The 12,769-nt window shown below is 39.8% G+C and overlaps 1 protein-coding gene across 3 annotated transcripts in view; it reads left to right on the top strand.

The window, feature by feature from the left end:
- The window catches only part of cdk17 (cyclin-dependent kinase 17), a 74,145-nt gene that overhangs the window by 31,740 nt on the left and 29,636 nt on the right, over positions 1-12,769 (top strand). For 2 of the 3 annotated variants that reach the window (XM_041257695.1, XM_041257694.1), the window contains one exon: positions 10,007-10,155. In XM_041257695.1, the coding sequence (XP_041113629.1) occupies positions 10,029-10,155 (127 nt within the window). In that variant the 5' untranslated portion in view covers positions 10,007-10,028. Of the gene's footprint in view, positions 1-10,006; positions 10,156-12,272; positions 12,490-12,769 lie in introns of those variants that run through there. The other variant, XM_041257696.1, reaches the window with a different exon arrangement.

Genomic DNA, 12,769 nt, shown 5'->3' with positions numbered 1-12,769 from the left:
TGTGCCTTACTGTGGTTAAAACCTGCAGGAACTACAAGTGTATGTAGGGCTTACTGCACGATTTTACTGTACGCTCAAAGTTGCGTGTTCACATTTGACACGCATGTAACTAATTCCAGGGTCAAGAACGGAAGTCTGTAGTAGCCTTGGGTGATGTTTATAGTGTTATGATTTTATAAACTGGTCCCTGCTGCCGGTAGAGTCATCATAGGGAGTTGTAATGCAGCAGCACATGCTGACACATTAGCGACTACAACAGTAATGGAAGCTGATGAAAGGCCAATGATGTGAGGAATTTGGTTATTATAAGCTTTATATTATTATTAACATTTTGGTGCATCGGAACCTAGGATCTGGGCAAGGAATATGGTTTGATTTAGAAGGGGTTCCCTGCTGCACTGACAGCCTTGCTGGTATCTGCAGTAGCTCTCTTTCTTCCTTGTTCATTATTAAAAGGATCCAGAAGCTTGTTGTTGTGGAGTACCCTCAGATTAGACCCCTCACATTGCTGTATAAAACCTTGTGTAGCGTGTACAGTACATGACTGCAGCATTTTGTTTTGTCAGAGTTCGACTTTATTTGTTCATGTAAATGTATAGTGCAAAAGAAAAAAAAAAAAACTGAGTTCAAATTTTTATAGAAAAATGACAGCTCAGAGTTTGGTTTAATTGTTACTTGGGTTGTGATGCCGCCAGGTATAGGAGCGATCCATATTCATGAGTTTTTTATGAAACTGCCAGATCGTGACAACTACGGAGCAGGCCCCAGAGACCACCATGGCTCATGTTGCCATGGTGACATATGGCTTGTGCTGCTTGTTGTTGGTTTCTTCTTAAAGTATGTTACAAAGGGCTCAGTTTCTTAAGGAGGAAGTTTTTGTCTGAAATATTGCTGTGAAGATTATTAAATAGTTTATTGTCTGACCTAAAATACAGTTGTCACGTCTAAGAAAATAGTCATCTGATGCTAGAAATTCCCTTTAATTAAAAAATGGAAACGGCACAGTAAAATATGTAATGGCTTTGGGTATCTTGTCTTCAACCCCAGGGCACAAGGTGTGATTTTTATGGCCCTGTTCTGACAGCATGAAAGAGAGGAAATGACATGTCTGCAGAGAGATAAAAGCCAGGGTAACTGAAGCCAAGCCTTTGATTGAAAGAGCATCTTTTTCTTGTAAAGGCATGTGCCTTTTGTGGATGGCAGTGGGGGCATGGGTGCTGTCTCTCTTTAGTTGATGCATGAGTTTAATAATAAAAGGTAATTCAGACCTGATATAAAAAAGACAGAGAATCAAAGCAGCACACGACCAGGTGTCAGTTTACTGTAAGTTTCACATACTAAAGCACACTTAAGTAATTTCCATTTTATAGAGATGTAGTACAAGAGAGGGGACAGACAGTGCTCTGTTATTTTCTAATGCAAACAAGCAAAAAAAGTGTATTGGACTTTTACTGTCATTTGTTTGTTACTTTTTTAGATGTCGGTGAAACCAGTTAAACGAGTCAGCATTTCATACAAGCGTTTATTGAAGCTTTGTTCTGTATAGCTCCCACTTAAACCCATGTCAGAATGGGTCTGTCTGTCTTTTTTGTTTGGATTACACACTTCTACTTGACACATTTGAACTGAAAAGGTAGAACAGATGTACAAAAAAAGAGAGTAATATACTTTGCATCTGGGTCGGCAGAGGGAATCCACAGCTCACCACGTATCAGTGACCCCTGTGGCCGATAGGGTGCCTGTGGTTCTGCAGTGGAGTGACCAGATTTGTGTTGACCACCAGCACTATAGGTCTGGTGACATTGCTGTGGATCTGCAGTGTGAAAAATGATGGATTGGCAGGAGCACGTTTCGAAGGACACGTACACCAGCTGTCATTCTCAGAGTCGGCGGGGGGGTTGCGAGCAGTGAGCCGAGGATACAGATAATTGGGGAGAAAACCTTTATTGCAGAGATATGTATTGGTGACTTTGTGCGACAGTACTGCCTAAGCTGACAATCTTAATCATAAATATTTGCCAGAAAATGGTTATGCTTTAGTTAGTAAACTTACAGTGCTTATGGAAAGTCTACACCCCCTTGAAGTTTTTTCACATTTTGTTGTGTCAGTGCCTCAGTTTCATGCATTTTTTTTCCACTTATCTACACACTTGCAGCTGTGAGTCTGTTGGGAAAGGTCTGTACCAACTTTGCAAACCTAGATTTGGCAATATTTGACTATTCTTCTTTACAAAACTCTGTCATGTTCCTTGGGGATCATTGATAGACAGCAATCTTCAAGTCATCCCACAAATTTCCGATTGGATTTAGGTCAGGGCTCTGATTGGGCTACTCAAGGACATTTACCTTTTTGTTCCTTGGCCACTCCAGTGTAGCTTTGGCTGTGTGCTTTGGGTCATTGTCATGCTGAAAGGTGAACTTCCGTCCCAGTTTCAGCTTTCTTGTAGAGGACAGCAGTAGTTTTCCTCAAGGACTTCTCTGTACTTTGCTCTATTCATTTTCCCTTCTATCCTTACAAATGCCCCAGTCCCTGCCAATGAGAAACATCCCCATAACATGATGCTGCCACCAACATGTTTCACAGTAGGGATGGTGTTCTTTGGGTGATGCGCTGAATTGGGTTTGCAACAAATATAACACTTTGCATTTAGGTCAAAAAGCTCCATTTTAATTTCGTCAGACCACAAAACTTTTTGCCACATGACTGCAGAATCTCCTCAGTGTTTTTTGCATACTTCAAATGGGATTCAAGGTGGGCTTTCTTGAGTAATGGCTTCCTTCTTGCCACCGTACCGTACAGGCCAGATTTGTGGAGTGCTTGGGATATTGTTGTAACATGCACATTTTGAGCAGTCTTGGCCATAAAGCCTGTAGCTCTTGCCATTGGTAGCCTCTCTGATCAGTCTCATTCTTGCTCGGTCATCCAGTTTGGAGGGACGGCCTGAGCTAGGCAGGGTTTTGTGGTGCCATTCACCTTCCACTTCTTAATAATCATCTTTTACCATGCTCCAAGGGATATTCAAGGCCTCTGATATTTTTTTATACACATCCCCTGATCTGTGCCTTTCAACAACTTTGTCCCGGAGTTCTTTTGAAAGTGTATTAGTGCTCATGGTTGAGTCTTTGTTTTGAAATGCACTACCCAGCAGAGGGAACCTACAGGAACTGCTGAAATCATGTGAATCACTACAATTTAACACAGGTGGAGGCCGCTTAACTTGGTGTGTGATTTTGAAGGTGATTGGTTACACCTGAGCTAATTTAGGATTGCTATTACAAGGGGGGTGGACACTTCTCCAACCAAGCTATTTCAGTTCTTATTTTTAATTAATTTTCTACAAATTTATAGCGTATATTTTTAAGTTGTGGGGTAGGATGTGTAGATTATGTACCGATGTTTCAATTAAAACCTTTTTTTTTTTTTTTTTTTTTTTTTTTTACTGATTTTTAGTCCCTATTTTAATGTGTAAAATAAACTCAGAAAAATTCTCAGTAATTATTATTTTTTTTTTTTTTTTTTTAAGATAAACGAAAACGCTTAACACTACACATCATGTTCTACCTGTTTGACAATGTGGGCAATATCCTTATACTATCAGTCCACTTTTGGGGGGAAAACAAAGCTTTGAAACAGACTAAAGTTCTAAGAGTGAAAAGCTGTCAGGGTGTTGACTATGAAAAGTGAAATGACAGGTACGTTATTTTACAGTTTGATGTTTAAATAACATGAAACACTGTCTTTTTTGGAACCCTGCTACTTGCTCTTAAGTAGAGAATGTTTTGGTTTATTTTATTGTACCCTCCAGCATGCCGTACAGTGAACTTCTTTCCATGACCTGACAACATGTACTGATGACAAGTGATACAAGATTGATGCTTAGTTACTAACATTTCCAACCCTCTTCACTGAAGAGTACTGAACTGTACTGTACGATCAAAGACTTTACTTTTTAATTACTTTCCTTCAATGTCTCCTTCGTTCAGTAGTATTAAGCAACGGCATGCAGGGTAATGCATGGGTGTTGTCCATCCATTTTCCATGCTGGTAAATCCCACCATTCAGAAATGCTACATACACAGCAAAAAACCAAAACTTGGACGTAATGTCTGTACATGCCACACATAGTCCATGAGAAGAAGAAGAGAAGTCCAGTATTATCACAGACCAGGGAGGCACTCTGTATAGGCATGCCCCAATTGTGGCTGCAGTCAGTACTCATTTGAAGCATCAAAGGGTGAGCGGTTAACCTTCTGATCACATGGTTGGTGATTAGTGAGTCGCGGTGGGAGGGGTGCAGTACAGTAAACCCAAACACACTGATGAGATTGTGTTTGAGGAAAATGCATAAAAACCATGTTTTGTGTATGGAAAGACAGGCTGCATTTCAGTGGCTAATGCTGGTCTCTTAGTGTAGTTTATTATCTCAATGGGAGTATGACAGGCTGGCGAGTGGATAGAGGCCCAGAGACAAGTGCAGTTCAAAAATAATAATTTTATTAACAAATAAACACAAAATTAAAGGGCACAAGGGCCAAAACAAAGGTATTTAAACACAAATAACAAAACACGAAGCAAAACTTAAAAAATAAAGGTTTCCAGGCTGGGCAATGCCTTCACTGGACCAGAAAAAATAAAAAACAAAACAACAAACCAAAAAACAGCAAGGACAACCATCAACTTGCTTCCTCAGCTCCCTCCTCTCCCTAATGGGAAGCTGAGGCCTCCTTTTTATGTTAGATGACTGGGTGCTGATTGATCGTTAATTACTCCAAGCATACCCCAGCCACCTGAGCACAATAAACCCAGGCAGGTAGGGGAATTTCACCCCATCACTGCCAATCTATACAGGGCAGAGCTCTGCTCTGCCTCAGGGAGATTTACTGTATGTAGCATTTCCTGTGCGGTGGTATTGAAAATAATATGAATAAATTTAATAAAGAGAAACAGAAATTGTATATTTGCACCCTTTGCTATGCATGGAAGCACTGAAAACCTTGGTGGTCTGAATGGAACTACAGTATAGGCCTACATATGCATGTATCGTACACCCTGTCTAGCAGAACTATGTAGCTACTGCTAAATTACAGCTCTGAAAGAGAAGCTGGGATGGATTTTTTAGGTGGCAGAGAGTACTGTACAACTGGATGCTCCTACTCAATCGTGTAGGAGTCTGGGGATGCAGCTGGCTTAGGACATGTGATGCAGGCGGGGCAAATGTCAAGTTGGTATTCATTGTATAGGACACAGGTTGTTTCTGTGCATTCAGACATTGCTGTGAGCGCTTTATCTCCTAATTGCAAAGCCATTTGTAATGAACAATTGAGAAAGCATTGCATTCTTTGTGAGAACTGGGAAATTAGAATATATGGAACAAGAGATATTTATCACCTGTAATGCCAGAACCATGTGACAGTAGTACTTTGCTTTGCTTTTCTCATTAAATTGTAGTAACGGTGGTATAGTATGAATTGGGGCACAGCATATTTTCCCACCATGTTCTGACCCTATGGCCTAATCAGCAAACTCCCTCACTGCCCCATTTGATTTGTTCATATGCCAGTTAATTGGGAAATTGAAAGTTAATGACATCATGGCTACTTCACTTAGACTAGTGTATCTGAAGTAAAAGGAATTTCAAGTTGTTTTCAGCTGATCGTTACAGGCCATCTTCCCCACTGAGAAGGAGCGCTCAGACCTGCAGCTCTGACAGCTCACAGGCAGCTGCCTGTGTCGAACAGATGGTGCCCTTGGTTTCAGCAAAGCTAATTAAAACCTTGCTGACGACATTCAGAAAGGGAAGCGGAAATGAGTGGCTGCCACCCAAATCTGCTCATTAGCTGCGGTTTAGGAATATTGTTAGTTTTCAAAGTTGTGGTTAAAAATATGTTCTTTTAGAAACACTCTGTGGGCTGAAGTTAGCTTTTAAATCTCTGATAAACATTTCAGAAGTCTGGTTGAAGGCAAAGGTACCTGTTTGCTTTTTTACCTGCACATTAAATGTGTTCTGCATTCTCCAGAACAGGTTGTACCAACACAGGTCTACAGTACAGCAACAGTGGTTAGGTATAAGGGTTATGCAGTACAGCTACCGTATTCCTTCGAATTTAAGATGTGCTTCTTTATCCATTTTTTGCTTCTCAAAAATAGCCTGTGTCTTAAATTTGAGTACAGTATAGTGATGCATGCATTAAAATCGCTAACAAACGACGTGACTATCCAAATACACAAGCAGCAATGTGGCTTACTGCTGAGAAAAGACAAACCAAGCTTTCTGAGGAATTCTAAGAGAAACATTTAGAAGTTCAGCATTTCTAACAAACCGTACCAGCTTGGACAGATTGGAAGTGCTGATCAGGCCCCTGTATTTTTCGACATGTCAAGCAATACCACAGTTCAGTGCTGTTATGGTTGCTGGGCTTCATGTTGCCTGATGCTGTGGAGTGTTGTGTCGTGCTTGCTGTTGCCAGGATGTGTGATGCTGTAAGTGAGTGGTGGTGTGTGTACGACAGAGACGACATCTTAAGTATTATACAGTGCGCAGCACAATAAACAAGCTCCGTGGTTAATCTACAACAACACTGTTTCATGTCAGTTTTGTACGATACAACAGTGTAATTGAGGTTATATCTTTGTAAATGCATATTTATTTGATTTATTTTTTCCTCAAATTGAGGGTGTTAAATTTGGACTGCTCCTTAAATACAAGAGCATCTCAAATTCGAAGGAATATGGTATTTTTAATTATATCTAACTATATTCATACTGCCAACAGCTAGGAGTAATTTAAACATCTTAATGTACCATAAAGGATGAATGAGTAATTAACTCATTTACATATAAAACTATTCAGAACTATTCCTTCTTACAACCATAGGCTGTATCAACATTTCTGCAGCTACAGTACAGTTGGTGTGAGGCAGGAATTGAACAGCTGTGAGATGAGCCAGAGCTGTGCCTGTCTGTGCCAGTTGCAAATTCATCAGCATTCGCAGGCTTAACCAGCGCTGAGCATCTCAAGCGCCAGTTGTGCATCCTTTTGATTTCACTGCCATTGTGCAATGGATGTCCAGGAACTAGTCAGGTTCTTGTCATTGTTTGTCTGCTCCGACATTGCAATCCAGTTGGGCAGGTTTGACACCACGTTAAATCACAAATGTAAACCTGGCCCATTATTTGTAATCTTCTGCTTGGCCTTCGGCGGTATGTTTCAGACACTAGACAGCAGAAAGGTGAGCCCAAGATAACTCTAGTGGCCTATTCATTTGAAGAAAAGGGTTGGCAGTTTTATATTTAAATATACTGTACAGTTGACACATTGCAGGAAATACTATATTTACAGTTCTAAAAGCAAACATTATCTTGCTTGGTCCTAGGGGGGTGGAGGATTTTAATTGTCTTTTCTGTGTGATGTTCTCAAAAAAAACCAAAACCTTGAAAGAGTACAAATCTGGTAAATTACAGGTTGCTCAACTCCACAGTGCCACTAGTTAACTGAATGTGTAATCTTATCGGTAGATGATGTATTATGCCAGCAGGGTTTATTAAATGTTATCTGCGGGTCACAGTATGCAGCTGTTTTGACGCTTGACTAAGGAGGTGAGCGTCAGGTTGTACTGGTCCCTGCTGAAGCTGGCTGTGGAGGTGGAGTGGGAGTGCAAAGCAGCTGGACACAATGCAGTGGGAAATTGCTCACTGGTTAAGAGTTTGTTTCAGGACAATGTTCTCTCAAGGTGTTTCCTGTTTCTGAGCACTGCCTATAGTGTTACAGTGGGTATGTATTACTTTAATGGCCGTTAAGGGTTTTTGCAGCAAATGATTCATTTCATTTTAAGATGGATGGGTGGCACTGTAGCCAATCCTGTACTGTATTGCACCCCATCAGGCTTTCACGCAATTTATTTATTTTTTTTTTCATGTGAACTTTTCTATTTTGCATGGGTAAGTTTGGGTATACGGTTTATTTTACTCGGCAGTACTACAGTAGACAACTTTTTAAACTTATTATTAATGAAAGTCTAGCACAAAGAAAAATCAGTGATTGTGTCACGATGTCGGCACGATTTGTTTGTTAAATTTTTCTACAAACTGTTCTTGAATCTCAAGATCTTGGTCTTCTTCCTAAGCTGCCCCCTCACCAGGACTACTGTACATGGCTCTTTAGAGTGCTCAGCCACTGTTTGCAATTGTTGATCCATCATGCCAATTAAGTGCCATTAACAAGGAAGTTGTGTCCTCATTATGTCTCCTTGATAAAGAACGCACTTTCCTTTAAAAAATGTTCTGGTGGCTACAGTAAGTTAACTAAAATCAATTGGATGTTGATAGAATGGAAAGGAGGCTTTGAAGCAAGTGATTAGAAAACCAAATCAATAAATATAGCACAAGAGGGTACTATGTAGAAAATTTGTAATATTAAAAGAAAGGCGAGCTTTGACAATCTCAATTGGATGTTGATAGAATGGAAAGGAGGCTTTGAAGCAAGTGATTAGAAAACCAAATCAATAAATATAGCACAAGAGGGTACTATGTAGAAAATTTGTAATATTAAAAGAAAGGCGAGCTTTGACAATCTCCCACACAGAACAAATGTGCAGGCTAGTATCCTATATCCAAAGTCATGCAGTATAAGATGTTTGCATACAGGAATAGATGCATTAAGATATTCAATGCATAACAGCAAGTACTGTAAGTCTGTATAACATTATTTAATGTAATTAACGCACAAAGGGCTTTAGCACCTGTTACAAGCTGATAAGTTGCAAGTTTGTAGGAAAGGAAAATAAATGTAGGGCTTTAAGACTTGAGTTGGGGTGGCAATTGCACCATGACATGTGGACAGCTTTGTCTGAGAATTCTTATTCTGGTGTGAACATGTGTGCAAACACTTTGTGGCTGGCCCACATCCTGCAGAGCGGGTTGGAGAGTAGGATGTGGAGGGATACACATGCATTACCATTGTATTTCCCTTGCAATCTGTGATTTATACAAGGCATAGAAAGAACTCCTCTGGGAATTCAAAAGTAAAACCAATCAATTAGTTAATTTTTCAAGTGAGAATATAGCCATACATAATACATAGGGCTTCTGATTTGATTTTAACTGATTTAAAACCTGATTTTTAAAACACCCTCGATACAAAAAAAGAAAAAAAAGGAAATAATAATAAATACATTTTGCAGTGCTGCTGGGCAATGTCCCGCCTTCCTGATTTGTATCCATCATTGATTTGTTCTGAACACTTTAAACCCGCCCCAACTACTGAGTGACAGCAAATTCCTACATTTGTGTTGGGACTCCGCTTGTGAGATTTTAAACGAGGTTACAATCAGGAATGGAGGCTTGTTAGCGGGTTAGCTTGTTGGCTTGTTAAAGCTGTATTACAGTTAAGATACGGAGGATTTAAAACAGAATTGTGGCTAAACGTACAAAATTGCCTAGACACAAAAAACCCAGAAGAATGTGCCCGTGACACTAGTGATTTCGCTGGGGAAGACAGCAAAGTAAAGAAGGTACAACTTAAGTGTGCAAGTACTGTTGAGTTACTACTATACAAATTTTGACAGAAAAAAAACAACACTTAAGCATTTTGGAAAGTAAACGAAAACACTAATTTCATACAGTATATCAAAAACAAAAGCCCTGAACAAACCTTATTGCATAACTCGAAAATAGCTAAAAATAAGCACCGAAAAATACAATTAATAAAAAATGAAAACCAGAAGCCCTAATTATACAGTACTCTGTATGTTAATTCCTTCAGTTCAAACCACTGCGGACACTCTACTCTCCTTCACTTTTATTTAATTTCATTCCAGTCCAGCCCAGGACATTTTATTTTCATTGAGATGTATATATTTTGTTATCTTTAGAGAGAGTTGCTTCTGAAATTGCGTGGGTTCTTCAAACTTCAGTTGAAAACAGGAGACCGATATTGAGCCTCTGCTGTGCTCGTCCTCCTGAGTCATGCTTTTTAGTGCTCATGTTGTAAATGTGCTTGATTTGCAGGCATCTGTGAGAGGAGTGCTTAATGGAAAAGATGAAGAAGTTCAAAAGACGGCTTTCGCTCACCCTGCGCGGGAGCCAGACCATCGACGAGTCACTGTCTGAGCTGGCTGAGCAAATGACTGTGGAAGAGAACAGCAGCAAAGACAACGGTGAGCATCAGTGTGATCGTTTCAACGCCCATGCGATTCTTGTGTTGATGAGGGATTTGTCACAGTAACCCTTGTTGGGAGGCTGTTAGGAGACCAAGTATAGGACAAGGTGGCTGAATTGATTTAGTCTCTAAGTCACCTTGGATAAAAGCTTCTGCTAAGTAAACAAATAATAACAATTTACCCTGTTGCCCCCAGGAGATCAGAAACAGACAATTAGTACTAAAAGTATTACATCGTATAACCGTTTTATAGAGCGGTGCTTTCAGGACAAATCAAACATAGCTTGTGCTTTAAAAAAAAGAGGCCTTGCTTTTACCTTGTAATAGTTCAGTGAGTTCATTTCCTCGATTTTACTGTACCTAATATTTTCAGAATTATTTTCTGAAAGTCTTTGGCACAGATTGCTCTGCCATTACCTGAAATGAATGTCAAATTACACAAGATCTCAACAGCTCAGAGTAGTACCCCAGCCCTCCCAAAACACTGCCCAATAACTGTCCCAGACTGAAAACACGAAGGGGTCCTTTATTACATGACCTGAACGACACATCTCCATTCATAGTTCTTTTTATAGGTGTTTCGAAGTAACGGTTTGCTGTTGAGAATGGTAGCTGTATACAAACAGCATGGTTTTAGAGTTTTATAGAGCAGCATAAAACAGGCAGTTTTGTGCAGACCAGTTTAAATATGTTTGTTTCTTTTGAAGCAGTCAGTATTACTACAAACTTGCTGATGGCTTAGCAATAGAAGTAGTGTAGATAAGATTTTGGGTGAGGAATATAAATAGATAAGAGCTGGTCCTCAGAAGAATTGATTGTGAAGCAGGTTTATATTGTCTTCCTAACGCTGTGGGGTTGGCAGTGTTGCAACTCAGCAGACGGTTTGAGGCTTATGCTGCTTTTGGTGGGAGTCAATTTGCCAGCAATAGATTATTTTCTAACCCAGATGGAATTAACCAGTCCCAAAGCCATCATCTTAGATCAAGGGTGTTATTAATCTAGTTTCAGCTTTGTATTTAAAAGATTGTTGTATGAAACCTCAGTGTTTTGTAGATATTGTATTCAAATTATGCATTGCATCTTTGTACTCTTTGTACTTTTAAGATTCCCTCTATCATCTTCAAAGCAAATCACCCAAGACTGCATGCTTCAGTCAGCTGAAGGCTTGAATGCTGAAACTATACAGTTGCCAATATGTCTTGGCACCAAGAAGTACTTTTTTAGTAATGAAAAATGTGGCAAAGTTCTGTTTGTGAATATAAGAGTAACACTTTGTATCACTACTTTGAGTGATACAAAGAGAAAAGGTCATCTTCAGAGTGTGAAAATCTATGGAACAAACATGATCATAAGCACAACTATCTAGGTACACACACACACACACACACACACACACACACACACACACACGTTTTTTTCATTTAATGGGATGCGATACATGCTTTCTGAACCTTGGGTCAATCAAATCTGACACCCAATCAAAAATGACTATGCGTTGTGCCAAAGGCTGGGGAAACTTGCCTGTACTGGTGGGTACAGAAATTCTTATGACAAAGTGTTGCAGTAATCCGATAAAAAACCTGTGGTGATTTTGTTTTTTAGTAAACTGGGAATCATTCTACAATTAGAATTTCTGTAAGCTACACAAAGAAACCCTTTAAGCAGTTAAGTGAGACAAAAATACATGAAAGGGAGAGGCAATTGGAAAATATACAATACCTCCCACCCACCCAACCAATAACCCACATCAGATATGTACACGCTACTTGTGTCTTTTTAACTTCCACACATAAACAACTTTTGCACAATTTACATTGGCTTGTTTCCTTCATTGGGTGTAAAATGCTATTTTTTTTTGTCGCTCTTGATTGCTTACGACTCACTTAACCTTTTATCTGGCAGTTAAATTGGGGAAGCAGAGTGGATGGGGCTATGCAGCTGCAGCCTGTGATAGCAATTACACAAGACAAATAATAACACTGTTTATGATGAGTGGAGGAGTCACAGTGAGATAAAAAGGAAACAGAATTAGAATGAAAGAGCACTCGGATGTGAACCAATATGTTTAGTAAATGAAGCCCTGTAAACTGGCAATGTTGGCATTCAGCTGCACTTGACTCCTTACAGGCATCAGAGAGGAATAGCATGCTGCAAATCTGATATAGATGGCAGGTCAGACCCAGTGCTGTGCCAATTCCATGTGGAACAGCAACAGGTCCTCCAGTTTTAAAGTGCTCAGTTGATGCAGTTTGATTGACCCAGAGAACATTTTAGCATAGCTTAATCGAAAATGACAAGGCAGTTTGCAAGTCGGCATAATAAACAGCGACAGGTAAGAACCATTATGTTACTTCAAAAGCTTAACTACAGTGAGAGGTAGATGAGAAGTTGCCATTCAAAGTCAACTAAAATTAACTTGTCTATTGAAGATGGGGGCTGGCTATTGATTGACGGTTGATTGGCAATGGGAAACTGGCATTCACCTCAGGGTCATTGGTTTGATTTGTGCTCTGCCTTTGATTTTACTCGTGTGATCATATTGACACATTCATTGGCATAGTGCTTTCTGGAGTCATCGTAGACCCCTTTCACGCTTGCAATTTGAGGCGGCC

Source organism: Polyodon spathula, chromosome 8, assembly GCF_017654505.1.
Source record: "Polyodon spathula isolate WHYD16114869_AA chromosome 8, ASM1765450v1, whole genome shotgun sequence".
In the NCBI taxonomy this organism is placed as follows: Eukaryota; Metazoa; Chordata; class Actinopteri; order Acipenseriformes; family Polyodontidae; genus Polyodon; species Polyodon spathula.
This window is presented reverse-complemented; position numbering and strand designations above follow the sequence as displayed.